The sequence below is a fragment of the Myotis nattereri genome (genome assembly GCF_964212035.1).
Source record: "Myotis nattereri genome assembly, chromosome: 10".
Taxonomy (NCBI): domain Eukaryota; kingdom Metazoa; phylum Chordata; class Mammalia; order Chiroptera; family Vespertilionidae; genus Myotis; species Myotis nattereri.
This window is the reverse complement of record NC_138085.1, coordinates 52,574,429-52,597,147: the sequence shown is the minus strand read 5'-3', so window position 1 is coordinate 52,597,147 and position 22,719 is coordinate 52,574,429. Positions and strand designations below refer to the sequence as shown.

At 39.0% G+C, this 22,719-nt stretch overlaps 1 protein-coding gene across 4 annotated transcripts in view; it reads left to right on the top strand.

Annotated features, from left to right (window-relative positions):
• CCDC85A (coiled-coil domain containing 85A) overlaps window positions 1–22,719 on the top strand; it is a 167,818-nt gene that overhangs the window by 142,685 nt on the left and 2,414 nt on the right. Inside the window, exons 4-5 of one of the 4 annotated variants that reach the window (XM_081101153.1) lie at window positions 15,024–15,143; window positions 18,890–18,988. The exons of 2 other annotated variants lie outside the window; for them this stretch is intronic. In XM_081101153.1, the coding sequence (XP_080957279.1) occupies window positions 15,024–15,143; window positions 18,890–18,988 (219 nt within the window). The remainder of the gene's footprint in view (window positions 1–15,023; window positions 15,144–18,889; window positions 18,989–22,719) is intronic. One more of the 4 variants, XM_081101150.1, reaches the window with a different exon arrangement.

Sequence of the window (22,719 nt, the reverse complement as noted above, 5' to 3'; positions counted from 1 at the left end):
TTTATTTCCACAACAGGTGAAAGGGGCTGGATTTAACTCTGCAAATAGTTTGCTGACCCCTGCTCCACACTAGAATAATTTGTCAATGTGTTTTTTAATTGGGGTCTCTCATATTGTTCCATAAATTTTCATTTGTACATAATGAATTTATTATTTACATGTACTTTTTTCAGTAAGTATATTTCACTTTTTCATTGGTTTAAGTTCCTTTGTCCTATCATCCCCAAACCTGCCCTAACTTATCAGTATCTTTGAAATGTGCTGTGATGGAACCAGAGGAATCATTGAGGAAGAGGCAAAGGTATTTTTCCCTCACAAACCACTTAGCTTTGGGATAAAAATTTGTTGGAGATGAAGACGCTTGCATCTTCATCTTTGACTTGAAAAGGCAAGTCCTCCCCTACAGGAAGGACAATACTTAGTGTGGCTCTCCCAGCTAGAAACAGCACTTTTCTGAAACGCAGAGGAATGGTTACTGAAGCTCTGCGTCAGTGAGTGATTAATTCTATTGCTTTTGTGTCCTGGCTGTTCTCGCCTCTCAGAGAGATCGCTGTTTAGATAACGTGGGGCAGGCTTGTCTCTAAAATACACACCACATGGCTGGCGGCTCGGGAAGAACATGAATTTCTATAGAGTCCTTCGAAGACGAGTGAAATTCTAAATCCATGTTTATCAGGGAATGAGGAGGAAATCAATTTCCAGCTTAGGCGGAGGTCAGCAATCAATCACTCTTGTAATGAGGGCATTTTGTGAAAGAGTGAGAAATCAGGAGATTATTGGTAAGAATTAAGTGAATGGTGTTTTTCAGGTCCTTTTCCGTGATCTTTGTCCAGTTGTGGTTTTGATTATGGTGTAGGCGTGCGTGGAAAGGAAGGAGAGGAAGATCCTTATCTGCGAGGTGCTGAGGGGAGCGCGGAGGAGAACAAAGGCTCGTTCCTGTGTCCCGCGTGTTTCCTGGGCGTCAGGCTGGGACCTGAGGAAAAGCAAGAAGGATCCTCCCATGTCTTTTCGTCTTTGTCACCAGGACTGACGGACACCAGAAGAGCCAAGGGGTAGAAGAGAGCTCGAAAAGGGCCAAAGGTGTGCGCAGTGCTTCAGCGGAGACTGATAGCAAAGCTCCTATAGCAATTACTGTTCCGAGCGCCTTGCAATCAAGGCTATTAGTCACCCTTCGCCGCAGCCACATGAGGCTAATTGATAGGCCTCTCCATTTCAGCGTCGAGGACAAGTGACTTGCTGAGGGTCAGGAAGTGAGTAGCTTATGGAGCTCATTAGTCTCTGGGTCATTTTTCTCTTAAATAGGCAACATACTTTCTTTTTAAGACATCTCTAGGCAGCCTTAACAACTTTTTTTTTTTTTTCTTTTACTGGTTAACCTGGTTGTTTTCCAGGATGATACTATTGCAAAAATTTCTAATTTAAGAAAAAGTTCCTTTTTAAAATCTGCCTTTCCTAAAGTTTTACAATGTCAGTTTTCAGAATTTCTTAGTCAGCTTTTTTGGAAAATTTTAGCTGTGCATTTTAAAGTTTAGTCAGGTCCTTTGTTTGGATAATGCACTCAGAATACTGGCCCTGCTATTACTCTTAAGTCCTTCACCCAGAAACTTCAGGAAAGCAAAAAATTTTACCCGGGCAGACTTGGGTTGTGCCATTAGCTGTGGTCAAAGTTTACGTGGAGGGACTAGGTAGAGCTATTTTGAATTTCAGTTATTTATGCGATCTTTCATCCCCAGAATCTAGGCTAGGCAAAAGCAGTGACCTCACTATTTGAAATGAAAAGTTTTACATTTATCATTAGATGGGTACAGGGATATTCATTCAATGGGAAGTGATTCGTGGGCTTCCACTGCTTTTCTTAGTCACCAAAGAACCTTAACAAATATGGAATGAGAGGAGGACGTCTCGGCCACTCATTTACTATTTTACCCCTCAAGTACTTTTTATGTCTCTTATGTACAGATACTGTTTTAGATAATAGCTATATAGCCTTGAATAAGAAATTTATGCAGCTTATATTTTAGTAGGTGGATCATTATTTAAAAAAGCAAAAATATGTAATGCCTGGGAGTGATAATCACTATGAAGAAAACAGAAGCAGGGTAGAAAATCAGAGTGACAGGGCCTTTTACATGGAATTAGAACCCTCCCCCACCCTGAGGAAGTGACATCTGAGGGGACGTGAGGGAAGAACGCAATATGGCTAGAAAAGGGCATGACAGGCAGCTAGAACAGCAAGGACAAAGCTTTAGGTAGGAAGAAACTAGTCATGTTTGAGGAAACAGGAGCAAGACGGCTAGTGTGGCTGGCAGTGAGAGTGAGAAGGAGAGTAACCAGAGATGAAGTTAGACAGGCCGGCAGGGAACAGACCCTGTGGGCTTGTTGACCAAGGTCAAGTGTTGGGATTTGGGTCTGACTTGATGGAAAGCTATAGAAGGAATGGGGCAAGGCTATGGTATCATCTGTTAACATTGCAAAGGTCGCCGTCAATGCTGCGTAGAGAAGATAGAGGCAGTGCGAGAGCAGCGACAGAGGGATACGCACTAGGGAGCCAGCTTGGTTGACTCAGGCCTGACAGTGGCTGGAACTAAGAGGAAGGGTGGAGATGGTGAGGAGAGGCACTGGATTCACAATACAGACGTGGAGCCCAGGGTGCTCCGTGACAGGCTGGATGGGGACTATACGGGGAAAGGGACCCCGTGTGGCTTCATGAGGTGGGCCCTGAGGAACTGGAGGGACTGTTCATGTAGACTGTGCAGGGCATGGCAGCCCAGGGGTGAGGTGGCTCTAGGAAGAATGAAGGGTGACTCCTTGGATTTTGAGCGAAGCAACTGAATGATAGGTGGTGCTGTGTGCTGAGACAGGAAGACTGGGAGAACAGCTTTGGGGGTGCGGGGGAATCAAGCTGTTTGGGGCATGGTAAATGTGAGATGTTGGCCATCTCTGAGGAGATGTTACAAACGGAGTTAGATCGGTACATCTGGACCTCAGAGGAGAGTTCAGGGTTAGAGGTAAAATTGTGGAAGAAAAAATGGCTAATGGACTGAATGGGGACTTCCTGTGAGAATGTTGAGAAAATGAAGAGGTTTGTGGACTGTGCCCTGGGAAACTGAGATTTAAAGATGGGGCAGGGGTGCAATGCAAGCGGAAAGGAGTGGCGCATTTAACATTTTTAATCTTTGATATTTTGTGGGTGAGTTTTGAACTTCCTTTCTATGCTAATGCTACAAAGTTGTTTTATGTTTTGTTTTAACTCTCTAGTAGGTCCTAGACATCCTTTTTGAGCATTATTTACCAAATGAGCATATATAAGTTTGCATCTGAAAATTGCATTTTCCATCATAAATTATTTGTTGGTGACTTAAACCTATTTTTAAGTCACTTTCTTTCTTCCTTCCTAGTAAGAGTTGTTTGTGAAATCAGAGCTCATGCTTTCCCCACACTTCCTGTGTGCTTTCTCACTGACGGGAGACTCCATTTCTCCCGCTGGCGACTGTCTTGCTGCCACGTATGCAGAGGCTACCCTGTCCACATCAGTTGGCCATGGGGTTTTTTATAAACTGCCAAATGCAGGGTCATTGTGTACATGCCAAGACAGAGCTCCCAGCAAATGACCTAGGAAGTGCAGGCTGACAAGCGGCTGTGCTTACTTGTATTAGCAACATGTCTCCCCTGGAGGTGGCTGCCCTTGTATGAAGCTGTCCCTCTGTCCACATCTCTCTTATCTTGACCTTCCTGTTTTGTGGGGGAGCTTTGTGTACTGGAAGAGTCCTTGATGAAACAGAAGGCCCTTCCCTGTGCTAAAGCCAGGGCAGCAACCACCACCTTACTAGGGAGCAATCTGTAGTCAACTTGGCAAGCATGCATCTTACATGGCTGTTTAGTCCCAAGGGCGCAAGCTCTGTGCATGTCTTCCACTGGGCTCTGAGGGGGTGCTGAGGTACTTAACACAAGCACGAATCGGCTCTGCTCTGCAATTCGAATGCAGTGTTTGTTAGCATGACTTTTTTGCTTTTGTGTCTACACTGGCAATTCAGTTCTGGGCCTTCTTAGTCCTACTCATGTGTCCTCCTTCCCCTGAGCTCCCTTTTTTTAATAAGCCTAAGACCTAAAAGTATACACATGTGTGGTAAACTTGTACTCTTCTTTTTCCTCTGCACATTTCAGTGCTCCTCACTGGGAGTTGTGTGGTTAATAGGAGGCTAGAATTAAGCACATAGCTCATTACTGGAGGCAGAAAGTGCGCACATCCGATTGTCTGCATTTCCTAGCTATTGTTCAGCTATTGTTCACCGGGCCCTCACTGTTCTTTGCCTGCTGTCACTCTGGCTACAGAGACGCTGGGTGGGTGCTGCCTTCGCCCTCTCAGGCTATTAATTCTCTCCTTCCTGAGGTGGCCCTCTAATTCTTGTAAAAAGGCTAATCTCTGTAATTACTGTCATTTTTTTTCTTAGAACCATATATATCTTCAAGCTTTACCTGCCCTCACTGATATTATAAAATTACTTTCAAGAACATTATATTGTTTGATCAGACGATATTTTCATCATGGCATGAAGGTAAAGTTATTACACTTGAAATAGTTTGCACTCTTATGAGTCAGAAGAAACCCATTTGTGTGAGTATCCATGAAAAAGATGATTTGGGGCTTCGTACATTGTTAATTCCCTCTTTGATCTTGATTTTAAAATCTGATGAAAGAGTTAGATATATTACTTTTCCTGGCATTTCCGACCCTGGTCAATAGCATGACCATTTATTTAGCTGGTACCCAGCCAGAAAGCTGGGAGCCATTCTGGATTCCTCTTTCAACCTCATTGCCTACATTCAGATACAATTAGGGCTCATCCTGTCTTTTAATCCATCGATATCCTTTTCATTCTTCCTGCTGTTGTCCAGTGTACACCGTGAGTAATCATTTTTCACTTGAACTTCTTTATTAATACCCTGATTGGACTTCATCTCAGCTAGTCTTGCCCCATCCAAATTATTCTCTACATTGCTAGAGTGATCTATAAAACAGAAGTTGGGTCTTGCCACTGCTCACGCCTGAGTTTAGAATGAATTTCAAAGCCATCTGACTCCTGCCTTTCATGTCAGCCTCCGTCCTCCTACTCTTGTCCCTCACATTCTAGGCTCAAGTTCCTCTGAACCGCTTCCATCTCCCTGAACAAGACAACTGTCTAAAATCCAGGTTCTCTGAATGGAAGCTCCTTACCACCACTCCTGTGACTCCATAGACTTCAATCTTAGCTGTTGTCTGGCAACATGAATGAGTGAATAAATATTGCCTCTGATTTCCTTAGCTGGTTAACATCTGGATACTTATGGGTTGGTCTACCCTTAATGAAGTTGAGAATTATATCCCTTTTGATACATATTTTTTTATTTTCACCATTTGATGTTTGCCATTTGGATGGGATTCGGTATATACTTTGGATGTCCCCATGATAAAGTCTATTTCTGCTTTTGGTCTGTACCATCTCATGATCATTTCAGTTAGTGTTGTAACATATTTAACATATAGCTTTGGAAAGAGGTGGAAGTGATTCAAGATTTTCAGGGTAGATTTATTTTACTAGAATAATGGTAACTGACTAATGAGAGGCGGACATGGTGGGGATTTAATTTAATTTGTGTGGACTTGCCAAAAATGGATCCTCACAAAAATGTCAGTGTCACCTATTTCCGGCCATTTTAGTGCTCTAGAAGTGTGTTTTAGTTACTTGACAAATAGTTGGGAACCTACTAATTACCAAGTAGATAGGCACACAAGTAAAGCATTTATACAACTATTTTTGAGATGACAGAGGAAAAGTCACACATTGGTTTCGATAATCCGTTGACATGTTAACTTTATTGAGCAGATAGGGTGCTAGTCATCCTGATTACGGAGATAGGAAGTCAGGTGCAATGACCTTGGGGAGCTCCACAATATATATAACATTACTGCAAAATGTGAGAGGGCTTAGAGCTGTGTTATGAAAGGGTTTTGTCAGCTCACGTGGTCGAGGTGACTACACCCATCTGTTAAATAATGAAAAGTAAAGTTTATGTGATCCTGACTCACTCCTCAGTGGAACCATGAGCTAAGCGAGTTCTTTAGACACCTACTCCAGGACGAGAGAGAAAGAGAATATGAACATGAATGAGCAGGAACTAGAGGTAAGACAGTGACTTCCTGGATCACACTAGTAGGGGACAAGAAAAGCACAGGGTCTGGAAAAGTCTCACTGGAACCCAAACCCGAAAGGAAAGAGGAACAGGAAATAGACTATTCTCTTGATAAAATAACTGGAGCCCTATTGTATTTCATTTATGTCATGACTCACAGTATTTCGAAGTGAGCTGTCAATAACTTTCAACATATTCCTTAGGCTACTTTGTAATATCCCAAGTTTCAAAATCCTTGGGATGTTGTTACAGATGCAATGTTTTGTAAGTGTCACCTCCACGCCACGCTGCTGTGCTGCAGTGGAGCAGTGACTAACACTCTCCTCTGATCCTCCCGAGACCCTGGGCCACTCCAACCATCCTTATCTTCCCAGGGTGCCCTGGTCTCCTTGAAGGCCCTGGAGCTGCATGATGAGCACACAGAACAGGAGGAGACCTTTAGGGCCTAAACAAAAAGAAAGAAATCATCATGTAGAGTAAATGATTGAGAATAGTACCAGGCCCACAGTTAGTGTCTTGACGGGTATTAACGCGTAGTGGGAGCTCATATTAGCCAGCCTTAGTAATCTTCTAATTGACTGCATTTAGGAGAGTCCTAACATGTAACAGGAGCTTAGCAATTGAGAGCTGTTATGACTAAGATACGTCTCAGGAGTCAAACATGTGACAGACTGCAACCCTTAGCCTCCTGGGAAGGAGAGAATGGTCACTGTTCTGATCCAGATTTCTGTCTCTCTGGTGTGCCTCTGCCTGTCACACAATGCTCTCACCTGGGTCAGGGTTTCATGGGTCAGGGCCCTCATTTCTATTTCCTGGCAATTTTATTCTTTCCTGGTGTTTCTGCCTAAAGTTAAGTGCAGAATCTTTACCTGTTGTGTTGCTAAGAAAGCTTTATTTTCCTTCCGTAATTTCCGCAAACCACCTTCTGCCAATTTTATTCTCTGTGGGATGGTGTCTGGGTTTTCATGGGGGCAGCGTGCTGGATCTCTCCACTTGGAGAGCAATCTGTTCTTTGGACCACTGCCCTGTACCTGCCCGTTTTGTATTCTGGTTCTGCTGGCATTGTTGCAGTAGGATGTTTTGGATATTTTTTTAATTCTATTCCTTTTGTTAAAAAGAGTAATTTCCTATTCTATTCGGAGGTGGAAAGATGGATCTCTTTATACTTAGACCACAGGAGGGCCGAAGCTTAGAGAGTTTTCTTTGAAATCACTAAGAGCTCCAAATCCTGTGGGCCACGTGTCCTCATATGCAAAATCTGCTACAGAGCCACCAACAGAAATTTTGCTTTGCAGTTTTCTGACATCAGGCTTTCTCAGTTTCAGCACTCGTGCCATTAGGGCCTGGGTAATTCCTTGGGTGGACTGTCCTGTGCTGCCAGGTGCGCAGCAGCATCCTGGGCCTCTGCCCCCTAAATGTCCACAGAAACCCCACGGTGACAGCTAACAATGTCCCCCCCGCGGGGCCAAATCACCCGAGAACTGCTGCTCAAATAATAAACATCTGAATATAAATTTACGAACACGTTATAAAATGTGTAGCAAATACTGACAGAGCAGCGATTTTCAACCTGTATGTTGCAAAAATTTTGAAAACATGCAATAACCTGACTATTTAGTCAGGCGCACTTTTCCCCTTAGATTGTCAAATAAAAACATGACAACAGCCAACACCCGATTATACCTATTTTTCTTTTGATCAGCTCTGCAAAAAATATTTGTGTGTGTGTGCTGCAGAATTTTAGTACTTAGTTTATGTGTGCCATGAGAGTAAGAAGGTTGAAAATCATTGTTATAGGGTGCTTAATATGGGCTAGGCACTGTTGTAAGAGCTCTTTTCATATAAGTAACCTCACTCAGGTAGGTATTATTATACCATATTACCCACATTTTACAGATGAGGAAACTGAGGCACAGAGAGATCATGTACTTGCTAAGTGCCAGATCAAGAATCTGAACCTAGGCAGTGTGGCCTTGGAGTCAGTGAGCTGTACTTACTGTGCTGCTCTCTCAACAAACCTTGGAATAGTTACCCACCTCACATAGCATGGGGTATTACCTCTCATAGGTGCTCAGCAAAAAATGATTTTAATGAATGAATATCTACAAATCCAGGAAATTATTTAATGTCTTAAATAAGTATTGAGTAAATTCAGACTCTCTACTTTAATTAAATAAAAACTAAACTTTTCTTTGAATACAATCAACTATTCTCTATTAGAGCAAAGCAGAAAGTCTCTTAGCATTTCTAAGCCCATTTGCAGGAATCTTTTGGAAGAAGTTTGTTGTGTGGTACTGCAGTTCTGCAAAATGTCAGAATGAAGATTGGTAAAATGGAACAAAATATTATTTGCCTGATGAGATTACACAAACCATCCGCTTTTGCCCTATGATAAGGAAACACTGAATTCCTCCTCTCTCTTAAACTAGGTATGTGTTCTGAAGAGGTATAGTTTGACCTACCTTCAGGGCTTATAAAAAATTAAACATCTTTAACTAACAGGAAACCACTTTAGCCGATCAATTTTCAGACTTCCATAGTTGGCTTCCTATAATAGATAAGAGGGCTGGGCTCTAAAGTTTCTTACAAGTGCACTTGTCTGATCTATATCGAAATGGGAAGCCTGCATTTTATATAATAAAATGTAAAGACAGTACTGTCATTCCTGTTAAAGATTTTTTTAATGTGTACTCTGTAAGGCAAAAGAATGGAAACTTCCAAAGTATTAATTAAAACAATGTTACTAAAATAGCCAGAAGACAACTTATTCACAATAGCTTCATCTTATCAGTTCTCTTAAAAGTCATATTGCGAATTGTAATTATGTTACGCAGCGAGACTATGAGTAATACATTTTCTTTTAAAAATTTGAATGGCTTCATTTTTTCTTAATTCTTAAGAAGTCAGTGATTTTAAGGACGATATTAGAAAATGTCCTAAATCTCACTTTTCGTGGAAGATTTTCCAGAAATGCTGTGTTACAAGGGATAGCAGAACCAAACATTTATCTTTTTCAGTGGTACGAAGGGATAACTCTTGTTCCCTATCCAGGCTGTTTGCTCACACCACAGAATTCACGGTTTCTATAATGAGTACTTGCCTCCGGGTAAGTAACCTGTCATTTACCTCCCACACAGTCTTGATGCAGAGCATTACTTTGCTGTCATTTAGGATGGACTGTCCTGATACCTACAATAATTTGTGGATTGCTTTACCTGTATAGAAAGTGGCTCATGAGTACTCAGATTCCTATGGAATGGTAGGGTTATTCAAGTATTTTTTCATGAATGTAGAATTTTAAAAAACTGCAGAAAACAAAGCTAAGCAAAATGGGATTACTCAGAAAATAGAAAGTGACTTTCTTAAGGTTGTTTGAAATTGTTCTCCCAATTGATGGCCAGCATTTGGGTTTCCACCGTTTTGAGTTCCAAAGTTGCCAACAATTCCAAGCACCGAGTTACAGGAGGCTTACTCTGTTTTATGAAGCTGTCTTCAGAAAACAGTGTGATTGGTAATTGTAGAGCTTGCAAAGAGCTAAGCCTTCAATAGTACATAAATACCATTCAAGTATAGTTTACTTGAAAGTCAAAAATGATGGCCGGTCCAGGACAGACTTTTCCAAGACCAGAATTTTAAAAAAACAAACAAAAATTATGTTGCCCACATGAGTAGAAAGTCACTACTCCTGATTCCAAAAGAGTACCTTTTCCTTTAAAATGGTTATATTGCCGAAACCGGTTTGGCTCAGTGGATAGAGCGTCGGCCTGTGGACTGAAAGGTCCCAGGTTCGATTCCGGTCAGGGGCATGTACCTGGGTTGCGGGCACATCCCCAGTGGGAGATGTGCAGGAGGCAGCTGATCGATGTTTCTCTCTCATCGATGTTTCTAACTCTCTATCCCTCTCCCTTCCTCTCTGTAAAAAAATCAATAAAATATATTTAAAAAAAATAAAATAAAATGGTTATATCACCAAGTAGTTTATTCTTTCACAAAAATCTGGCCCATGTATATTACCCCCTCTTAGGAGATTAATAGTACTATGCACTCTACATATAATGTTTAAAAAGAACCTTTTATACTTTATCTGCTTTGTGAAAGTGGGAAAATATTGTACACTGTCTGCATAGTAACTGAATGGCTGTTCTTTCCAGCTGCTTCTAAATGGTTATAGGTGTTAACCTTAGGTTTTATGTTATGATAAATTTTGTTGCAATGGAGAGGCATTTGAATTCAGTCTTACTATACATTAGGGAATATGACAAAAGGAATTCTTAAGTTTTGCCCAGTTGTTGAATCAGAAAAACCTGAGGTCTGAGAGATGTGGAAGTCACGGAGAGAACCAAATCCTGAAGAGAACTCATTTGTAAAATACTGCATTATGCATAAGAATCATCCCAGAAATCGAACTATGCCAGTTGGGTTGGGAGGTGAATTTTAAGCCATCAATCACATTATAAATTACTGGATTTAATTCTTTTGATGGTGAAAATAAAGTAGACACTGACATATGAAATTATTACAAAAGAGCAGTGTTCAAATCATTGTTGCTCTGTTGAAATGATCATTATGGTTCAAGTGCAAATATGTAATTTTCTCATGTGAGGAATATGTGTGACTTATTTAATAGATAATTGCTACTATTTCATAGATTCAGGGAAGAGTTTGTAACAACTACTTATCATCATTGCTACTCATTTCTTTATTCAGCCTCCAAAAGTTAAAGGGTAAAAATTAGACCAGTACTATCACAGTAGAGCACCTACTTCTAGAAAAATAGATTGATGAGAACTAAAAAAAGTTATTATTTTTTTGTCTCCTAAAATTAAACATGTAGACACTGAAATCTGGGGACTATTTTGTGAATCTCCCATATTTTATTTTTAAAATGTTGCTATTCTTTAGGACATAGCATTCTTAGTTAAAGATTTTAGTGAAAGTTGGCAGGAAGGAGAAATTATGTTCAAATAAGTTCATTTGGGTTCTGATCATTTTTAGTAGAATTACAGTTTGGCCATGGAAAAAACTGGAATTTAAGGAAATTTGTTTTCTTTTTATTTTAGTTATGTGGTATCTCTAGTTCCAGCTAGTACAGAAATTTAGGGAATCAATTTGATTATTTGACATTTTGACAACTATGAATATGTCCCATGAAAAACAGTTACTATGTAGCAATAGTGACCCCTTAGCTCATATGTACAGGGTGCAGCAAAAGTGGGTTTATAGGTGTGAATACATGAAAGTTTATTGTTGTATTAATTACTGTATTTTTCATACAAACAACTGTAGACCTACTATTGCCCCACCCTGCATTTTTTAAATGTTCAGGAATTTTGTCGAGATTTTGATGCAGCATCGGCTTTTGAGTATTGTTAAATATATCCACCCAACTTGTGTTTCTGCACAAAAGGGCGTCATGCTCCCAAATGCATTTCAAATAATTTCTGTTAAGTCCTGAAGTTACACTGCTTTAAATATTTGGAAGACTTATGGCACTTCTGTTTCTCACAAGTAAAACCCACAAAATAAACTTGTCTATGTAGCTTCAATTTTTTAAATTTTTAATCATCTACCACTTTTTGCTACTTTGAGAACTAGTTAAAACTTTACCAAAATCTATTTTAAAAATCAGTATTAGCTCTCATACAGACTTCAGTTTATGGTCACTTTTTCCCTGGTCACAGGTGCGTGTTACAGCTTGCCATTGTGGTCATTGTGGTGCATTTCATTACACTTCTTGTTCTATCTGCTTTCTTGAGACTTGGGAAACAGTATTTTTCTGAGTGATTGTACTATATTGTTCCAAATATAAGGCCACCCAGAATAGAAGGCAACCTCCAACTAGAAACAGCTCAAATATGGAGAAAGGCTGGGGGCCCAGAGCCCGGCGGGTCTTGCAGTGGTGGCAAGGGTGCCGAGGAATAGGACGCTGCCTGCCCACTCTCCCGGTGAGTGAAGACAAGCCAGCTGCTGCATTTGCTTGTGTGTAACCCAGGTGGCTTGTGCTGCTCGAGGGAAGTTATGCTGGGGGTAGAGAACAGTCTGTGTACGTGAAAGAAAGTTGCTGTGGGTGTGAGTCTGGGGAGGGACGTTGGGAGTCGTCTTTCATCTCCTACACAGTCATCTCTAGTGTTTTCCCCTGGAACTTGAGGGTGAAAGTTGAGTGACTGGAGAACAAAGGTAGCCTGCACCTTCGTGAAAAGGCGTTTAAGAGTTCAGTGGCCATGAAAATGAACTTTTAAACACCAGCCCAGGAAATTATCCCATGCCCTTTACAGTTGACTGCCCTGGGAGAAAGTGGTACACTGTGGATCACGTGTACCTTGAAAACAAGCCTCCCTGAAACTGGGAGTCACGTGTCTAATTTCATTAAGGTTTTCCTCTTTTTAAATTCCTTATGTCCTGAGCCAGCCATGTTACAATTTAAATGGGCTCAATTTTATTCAAATATGTTTCACTCAGTAGCACATTTAAAAAAATACTTCAGTGAAAACATATTAGTCAACTTTGTATTCATTGAACCTAGATAAGTCTCCAAATTTTGGTCTCATTCTACTGAGCACATATAAATTTGACCTTTTGTTTCATAGGAACTAAATGAGATGTGATAGAATGAGTTGCTTGATTCTGTTACAATCTAGAAACCTGTTTGTTACAACCTTACCAGGCACTTGGCTACCTTTGTGGCTTCACAAAAACCACATAAATCATGACTCTTGAACCTTACTGTGATTATTAGCCCATAGCTCACAAAGTGGATCTGAATTTTAATCCCCCAGTGATACATTTCCCCCTACTGTAGTCTTTATTATTATTATCCTATTATTTAAAGAAACTTCTTTAATAAAATATTTGTTTTTCTGAATAGATAAGGGTAGAAGAGGACTCTCCTTAAGTTTAAACAATGCTAAATTAGAGGATTTGTGGTAAAGGAAGCTATCACTGATTCTAGAAATTTTCTCAAGCCAAAATGGCCTGAAAGATGGAGGTCCCATTCCAAAGCAAAAAGCATGCAAGGATTGATATACCTTCCAGTTTGCCAGGTCTGGGAAGGGAAACTTTGAAAGAGAAGGACTGGGAGGAGAGTAGCCCAGAGGGGGAAGGAATATTGCCAGCCAAGTCAGATTACCAGTAAGAAGACAAGACAAAAGTGCAGTGGTGGGTCTTAAATGAGAGGTTTGAAGTGAACTCTGCGTACCTCAGAAGCCTTTTCACACGAGTTCATGAGAGTGGTGACAGCAGGGAAAGAAAATGGTGGGGGACTAGAGCTTCCTTTATAATTCCTCTGTTTTGGAAACATTTGATCTCTTCAGAAGAGGAGGATGTCCAAAATGTGGTGATGGAGTTGGAGGGAGGGTGTGCCCCCTGAGCCAACTTCAAATAGTTTCCCTTTTTTATTATTTGTATCGGGTACTACGCCTGATTTGGTCTGAAGTACAAATATAGGAAAACATATCTTATTTTTCCCCAGAGAAGGTTGGGACTATTATAATTGGTTGCCCTGTGTCATCACCTGCTATTAATTTAGTCATTCGTAGCAATGAAGGACAGAAACTGGGGATGTCACCTACATGTCACATCTATGGCTGTCTCTCCCTGTTGGCTAGTGAGGGTTGGGCAGGACCTGATGTTTTTTCCATAACTCTCTGAGCACGGAAAAGCACACGGTCTCCATTGGCTTGTGAGGTGGTGAGGATAGCCTTCAACGAGGTAAGCAGTGACAGCGACGCGGAAGAGAGAACATATTCCAAATTGCATGCACAATAATTTTTGTAAAAATCAATGGGAATTGTCAATTTCTTTAAAAATAGCATGGTTTGCATCAAGCCCATACCTAAGACTGTTGCTGCTCTCAGCTTTCCCTTTCCATCCCTGAAATGTACAACCTAACAACTCTCTTAGAGATGCTGGAAAAGAAAAGTTCCAAACCACACATGATGCTCCTTTCCCGGGGATTAGATTCATGGGATCAAAGAGAAACAGAGCAGTTATTAGTCTAATAGGCATGAAAAAAATCTCTAGGTTTGTTGGACAAAAATTAAAATCTCTCAGGCCCTCTGAGTGTAATGATCACCATAACACAGGTGAAAGTCCCATTAGACTGCTTTTTGTGGGAGTTTAGGTAACTGCTACTCTTTTTCTTTCCTGATCCTTTAGTCTTTCTGCAAGCAATCCCCTAGAAAAAGTCGGTTTGATTTCCCCTCAGTTCCCATATGGGTGACTGTGACTCTCACAGGCCAAATTAATCATGGCAGGTTCTGATTTCTCAGCAACTAAGTTGCAGAGTCAATGAACTACAAATATGTAATCTGATCCATTTTGTTTTTCATATCCAAAAAGACCAGAAAATAAGGATTTTTTTTTTCTGAAAGAAAATACTGAATTTGGTTAAATCTCTTTGGAATATGTTCCACTACAGGTCTTCCCTCAAAGAAATGTTTTATAAGAATGTGATGTGTCTGCATTTTCTGAGACATATGGAATGAGGCATTTGTCTTGCTGAATGAGCATGTTAGCTCAGCTGCGGAGTAACTCACAAATTCCCCACACTTGAATATGTTTAAGTTTCAAAAAGTCATTCTTGAAATGCTTAATGGTCATTCCTTAGGGGGCTTTGCTCTCTTTGGTAAATTAGAAATGACATCTGGACATGCATAGAGATGGTCCTTGGTTAACTTTTCTTGCTGGTCAAGCAGCAAGTACATTCCAGTTAACAGGTGGATAGTATTGTAGGACAGTCTCGGAAAAAAAATTATGAAATTGGCTGATTCTCATTTGGCAGTGAAATTGAATGACATCTGTGCAGTTATAAACGACTTTTGTTTTAATAACAAAGTTGTTGATTTTCTACTAAGGGTTCTTTTAGGTTGTCATCAGGGGCTGATGGGAATAACAGTTCACCCAACTCTCCAGCTAGCTTCAGTGGACATACCACATCTTCTCAGCAGCCTGAACCCGTGGTACACTCTCTTAAGGTAACCAACTGTGTACAACCATTTATCAAGAAAATCAGTTGTGTTGTGGTTTGTTTGCTGTAGTCCAGTAGTCCTCACAGTCTTGTTTTAACCATATATACTTTTTTTTTACCCCTAATGGTGTAACTTTATCTTAAGTTTTGAACTATGATTTTAATTTTTTAACTAACAATGGGTTTCAGTACTTATGGTTGAATATCTAGTGTTATTTTGTTTTGAGTAATGTGATTCATTATCTGCATTGAGTTGAATTTGAAGTCTGATATGCATGTATATTCATTGTGTAAAATATTGTTACAGGTATTTTATGTGCAATGTTTGTAGCACGGGTGTCTTCAAATAGAGGGACTTAATAGTTGGCCAAAGGAAGGAAGGATACCATATTTTTCTTTCTTTATGCAAATGAAGCACATTGTGCAACTTACTAAAAGAAACTACTGAAACAAACAAAACCTACTCCCTGCTCCACTAAAAGAAATTAGGTCTTCAAACTTTAGTTAATGTTCCTTTATAGAATATTACAAAATAGATATGAGGTCTTGCTCATAAAGCTATTTTATTTTTGGCTTTTACTTCAAATTCTGTAATGACTTCAAAAAAGACTTGGCTAAAAATTATAATTTAATTTTCTTTACCAATAATGAGCTTTCCAATAAGTACCATAAGTAAAGTTAATAAAAATATTTCAGAGTAGAAACAAATGCAATAAAAATTATCTTAAAATTGAGGCAATTCCTTGAAATTTTCAGTTTCCAAGTATAAAACACTGCCCTTTAAATTAATAATCCATAACATGTAGCCTGATGAAGTATTTTGAGAATGAAGTAGGTAGAGTGCTTCAGTCTGCCACATGAGTTTCACAACTTTTCTAAAATTGTTTTGGATTCAGAATGATTTATCCACAGACTGAAGATGCATCCTTTTGGAGTGGGCCACATTTTCCCTGGCATGCATAAAGCAAATAAATAGACGAGAACTTCAAAATAGTTAATTGGAGATGATTTAGTTTTAGCAGCTTTAGCTCCCTCCTTATATTTTACTGTCCCTTAGATGAAGTGAGCTTGCGTCTCACAGGCATCAGTTGGCTGCTGATGAGGGAAGGTAGTATAACCATGCTGGTGGCCAATGGCAAGGCGCCTGGCATCTCCTGTGTTGTTGGGATAACACAAAGTGAGCAACTGAGAGGAATTCATGGGAAGGCACAACAGAATGAGGGGTGCGCCCTCCTTCTGGTGGGTGCTGGTTTATCTACTGGGGAACACTTGCTCTCCGCTTCAGCATTTGAATGCTGCCTAGCATGAACAGTGCTGGAACTTTAGCATAAGCCAGGCTCTAACTACCTGAAAAGCATTTTAGAGATAAAAAAAAAAAATGAGAGTGGCTTCAATTCTATAGTGTTAGTGCCCGTCCATACTCCCCAAGTAGCACATTTTCCGATTGAAAGATGATTCAGCCTGCTGCCTTGTTAAAGGGCAAGTGCAGTTTGAATCAGATCGGCTGAGTGGGTCACACTGCATTCTTCCCCAGATTTCCCACTACAGCTGTGTTAGGAGGGCCGAAAGGGAATGGGGCAGGCAGGGAAGCGCTCTTCAACTTTCTCTGAATTCACTCTCTAATTCTCATATGAAATTTTACCTCTAGAAAGGAAGATGTTATATTATAATCAGAACACACAAGTCCTCACTGGGCAAGCTGGCTAGTACTGAGCAACTAACGTATCTTTATTGGATAACTGGAGGCTTTTGAATAGAGAATGAGTTTGCTTCCATGAGTTCACTGTGTCTGAAACAGAAATATGTGCAAACACAGCCTATGGGAAATACATCAGAACACTATCTCCATGTTAAAAACATGAAATCATTCAACATTTTGTTTTTAAAAGCCGCTGATCTAGAGCATATTTATATCGTAAGATTTTTCTGTTCTGAAAAGAATATTTAGGACAGTGGCTCAGTTTCTCATCTTCTGATAGATTTCAAAAAAATTCTCTAGGATTTAATAACTCTGGTCAAGGATGGGGGAAGAGTTTGAAGGCAGTGTGAGAAATTAGCTCACTTAAAATAACACCACACTTTTTTTTTGTTTTTAAAATTCATGCTATTAATTGGAGCTTCACTTCATTTAGTGGAAATTAACTGATTGGAAGTACTCTTCTCTGAGGTGCATAATAAATCAAATCTGTAAGTAAATGAGCTTGTTCAAAGAGTTCCATAAGTTTTCTATGAATATTCACTGAGCATAGTTAAAGGATTTCCTCTAATGCAGCAGTTCTCAACCCCTTTGGGGGTCGAACGACCCTTTCACAGGGGTTGCCTAAGACCATCGGAAAACACATATATAATTACATATTATTTTTGTGATCAATCACTATGCTTTAATTATGTTCAATTTGTAACAATGAAAATACATCCTGCATATCAGATATTTACATTACGATTCATAACAGTAGCAACAAAAATAATTTTATGGTTGGGGGTCACTACAACATGAGGAACTGTATTAAAAGGTCGCGGCATTAGGGAGGTTGAGAACCACTGCTCTAATGGATGTAAACTGACTCTAATTTGAGTAAAAGGGTCAGGCTTTCACTCACTACTATTATATCCTATGTTAAAGAAGCAATATCTACATAATAACAATGGCTAGAACTTTTGAGTTAACCAGAGAGTAGTTTGTGAATTACATTCTTTATTGCAGCATGAACTCTAGTGAAAATCCATGCAGTCGCAGAATATATGAATTTAAAAGAAAGGCTCCCCTCATGCTTAAGTCACTTATTTTGACTCAGCTGTTCACTGGTGCTAATTCGCAGGTGACACCTTTAGGTGTGGCCATAGCACTGACGGGGAGGACAACAGAACAAGGAGTTTAACAGTGTCAGAGTGGATTCTATAGGGGCTTTTAGGAAAAGCATTTTTTATGCTACATTAATGCTTTGATTTATAAGCTGACAGAAGAAAATAGCAAACTGCACTCAAAGCCCAAGTTTTGTACTTTAGAAAGTATTGACATGAAAACTTTACAGACATTTTTAAAGGAATGTTATTTCACTCTATTAAGCAGTAATTTTGAGAAATGGAATCTAAAATTGTTTAAAAGCATCTCATCCCCAAATACTTTGCTCTAATGAAAAATATTTATGAAGTGTTGCTCAAATATTGTCACTACTAGCATAAGGAGTCAGTGTTTCTCATTGCTAATGTCGAAGAACCATCCCCATATTCCTTTCCTAGCCACTGAGAATGCCCAGGCAAGAACTGTGAGGTTAGCAGTGTTAATATTAACAAAAATTCTTATGTACATATTCCTGGATTCTAACCAGTTTCACCATCACAATCATCTTTTCTATAGTCCGTGTCTACATATCGTTTGGACTGTCTGGTGTATAATTAATTATATTGCTCATTTTTACAATGGAGCAAGAATTATTGACTCTAAATCATTGACAGGTTATCTTAATGACCCAATTAACTAATGTATCTAATTATTTTAGACATTAATACATTCAATAGACTCTTAGTGATGCAATAGATTGCTTTTAATGGCCATCTGAAATCAAGTAGAATTGATTCTATATAGGTTTCACAATAATAATTAAAAGATTTGCCATATATGTATCCACTCTGATATGCAGACATGGAGAAAACTAAAGGTTTTACCAAGTGGAGCTGCTTGCTGGTTTTATTCTATAACTAACAAGGTTTTTTTTCCATGTGAAATTTGCTTTTCTTTTTCAACTAATCCAGGTCTTGGATGTTCAGGAAACTATAGATCGTCAACAGGGTAAAGAGTATGAACAGGACCTTAGTGAGACAGAAAAAGCTATAGTCAGAGAAATGTGCAATGTAAGTTTAATGTGCTTTGTTGTGTATTCTGTGTTCCAAGCCCCATCATGGCGTAGTTATTGCTTTATGAATATCTACTTTAAAAAATGCTGGACAAGTGCCCTAATTATGTGAAAATAAAATCAAATCCCCTTATTTTTATCTTTAGTATGTTTTATCACTACAATCATGTTATAAAATATTCAGGTAAGCAATAAGCCAATATATTCCAGAATTATTAAAGTTTCTAAATAATAAATTGTCTAAAATGTTACTAGTTTTGATAAAATAAATGGGTTTCTGCTTCATATTTTTAAGAAGGTCCTTAGAGATCAGTGTTTAAAACCTGTGATAAAACAGACTTCTTCGGATTTGTTTGTAAATTTACTTGGGGGAAAAGAATCATAATCTTACTAGGTAATATTTGCTGGGTTGTTCATGCATATAATATGTGTGCTTCATGTCATGCAAAGTAGTATCTTTACCTTTCAGTGGCTGACATATGTTCAGTATATAGCTATAGGAGATAGATATACACAGTAAAAAAATGACATGCTACTTTCATGATACATATTCAATGTGATCATTATATGGCTGACTAAATTTAATCAAGAATATAATTGTGAAGGTTATTAGAAAGCTAAATAGAATATTACAGAGGAACACATTTATTAAAAGCAAAAAATCATAGATTATATTAATCACTCATTTTAATTGGCTGCATATGTATAATTTTTAAACCTTAGATTCTTTGTCCATTAAGATATCAAAATTGCTTAGAAATACCCGTAAGCTTTAGGCTATTAGGACCAGATAATCTCAGACACTTAACAATCTCTGAGGTCTTGGAATGCAGTAGAAGTTACAGAGTCCCATGGGAATTGTACGTGCTGGGAATGTGCTAGTCCCCTGCTGGTTCGTCTTTGGGCTGTTTTTCTTTATTTCATGAATATCTGTTTTTATCTGTTTTCAAAAATCATTAGTTTTAGATGGCATGATTTCCTAAATGCGTCACTGTTTACCTTCTGTAGGTTTTCAGCCTGTTCTTAAGGTTTTCAGTTTGAATATTTCCCTCAGAGAAATTGAAGAATTTGGGTTGGTGGGCCCAATAGGCCCCCAGAGGTGATCCACTGATTCACCTGGAATCTCTCTATAGCCATACCCATTTCTGATCATCCCTGTAACTTGGATATCTTAATAGAAATATCATACACACCTAAAATCATGACTTATCCACAAGTTCACGTGTAACTAGTGAAATTAAACAAATGTGTTACCTTTTGTCAAGTGGTTTCTCACTTGTGACATTTTGAAATATCATATTTTGATAATACTTTGATAACAGTCCTAGAAAAGTAACTTCAACAGAATTGTTACTAAAATTTGCATTCACAACATGAAAGAAAATTTCTTCCTGGGAAATGACAAAAAAAAAAGAATTCGGGCCACACACCTAGGGATGCCTGTTGCTTCTCATCTATTGTCTCTGGAATGAGAAAGTTCTGACAGACTGTAGGCTTGTAGAACTAGAGGGGGCCACAGAGGTCACCCCCCAGTGGGTCTCCACAGAGTAGTATCTGGAGCTCCTTCATAATTCAGAGATCTGGGTTTGCCCCAGATCATGGACAATTTGGATAGCAACTACTGGGTGAGCACCCCACACTTGCATTTTATGTTTAAAGAAATGAAGATCCCCAGATTTTGTTAATTGCTCAAATTAAGGTACTTGCCCAGATTGTTCGCTAAGGAACAGTTAAGTGAGCAGGATTAGATCCAGATCTCCTCTGAGGACTAGCTCTCTCCACTTCCCCAAGTAAAGCTGGGGACTCCTTTTCTCGCCTCAAGAATGAAAAGCAATGCATCTTACATCTCCATTGTGCTTAATGCCAGAAATTCTGTAAAGAAATGCCAGGATTGTCCCTTTTCTTGTCTCTTTTTAAATTTTTAGATGAAAGATTTCTGATTTCAAGACATTAGAAATTTTATTTCTTAATCACAGCAGAGACCTACTCATGGTTTGTATCTTGATTAGTTTGTATAGATCTTTTTGTTTACCTGTATTTTTAAAAAAATGTGTCAAAAGGCTACGTGAGCTGGTGGTGATGTTTTTCCCCAAAGAAGATATTTCCTGGAGCTAAAGCTTGCGCTCCTCATTTGCCTTTAAACATTCTCCAGAAACCTTTTCTAACTCTCAATTGTTGTGATGCCCGTAATTTGAAAAAAAAAAAAAAAAAAAGCCAGCCCAAGTCTGACAGTTGGCATTCATATATTTGGAAACTACTTAAAAGCCAAGAGAAAAAAGTGTTGATTTAAAATATTGGCATCACCATTAAAAATTATATGAACATTGAAAATACATAGCAAGTACTGGAGAAGAAAAGTATGCGGTTTTTTTAATGTTTAAGACATTTGCATTGATAAGTAATTTCTTAGAAACTCGCTAAGATTGTGGAACCCCGTGCTTTTATAATAATGTCACAGACATACAGAACTTTCACCTCGGTTTCTGATAGTCCTCCTGAAGATAGGTTGTTGACATCTATACAATGAAAGACTGTTATTCACAGCATATCATGTTACTAGCATGAAGGGCTCTATTCTCTTCCCAAACAGTACCACAGAAATACATATACTGTTTGTTTGTTTTTTTATCTTAGGTTTCTCTGTTTGACTCACAAATTCCCTGAGAACAGTACAAAAACTTCATTGGTCATCAACCTGTTCTCCTCTTAGTTAACAGGTCAATCATTCATTGGCTTAGCTCAATTCTGCCTGGTCTGTGCTTCCTTTTACCACATAGCCCATTGCAGTCTACAGCTGAGCACTTGAAGACGGGTTGCATTGAGTTGTAACCATCTAATGCTTTGTGTCTGTGATTGAGGTCTTGAGTTTACCCTCCACTTCTAAACCAGAAATGTAAAGCATGCTGGAGAGATGTAATTATATTTACAATTTAAGGGCAAGAAAGAGATGCTAGCTTGGCTTCCTGATTAGATGTTTGTACCTCTTTGCAGTCAAGCTATTAAGACTGAGACTCTCCTAATTCCCTTGTGTACAGCTTGAGCCATCTATTGCTATGACATTCCTTTCCAATAGTTGAGGACCATAACAACTTTCCAAATGCGACAGGACATTTCTGTCACATAAAAGTATCTACTAGAACATAGAGACTAACAGTTGCATGGGCTTGCAAATGAAAGACAGAACCCTGTATTATTCTTTCTGGGTATCTCTGTAGTATCTGCTCTATTTAAAAGGAAAACAAACACAGTCTCTGAATAATTAATGAACCAACTGGCTTTGTGTTCATGATATAGTCATGTAAATTTTTGTGGAATTAATCAATGTGAGCATAGTCTTTATAGTGAAACACCCTGAGAGGGTTATGATTGTTACTGTGTGTGTATATGCATGTTTTCCAATTACTGTTAGTATATTAATATATCATTGGTGATTTCGATAGTTTTACCTTATACTTATGTTATTCTTCAGCTCACCTTTACTACTGTCCCTCTAAAATAGCCCATTTTTTTAAAATATATTTTATTAATTTTTTACAGAGAGGAAGGGAGAGGGACAGAGAGAAACATCGATCAGCTGCCTCCTGCACACTCCCCACTGGGGATGTGCCCGCAACCCAGGTACATGCCCTTGACCGGAATCAAACCCGGGACCCTTCAGTCCGCAGGCCAACGCTCCATCCACTGAGCCAAACCGGTTTCGGCTAAAATAGCCCATTTTTTTATAACATA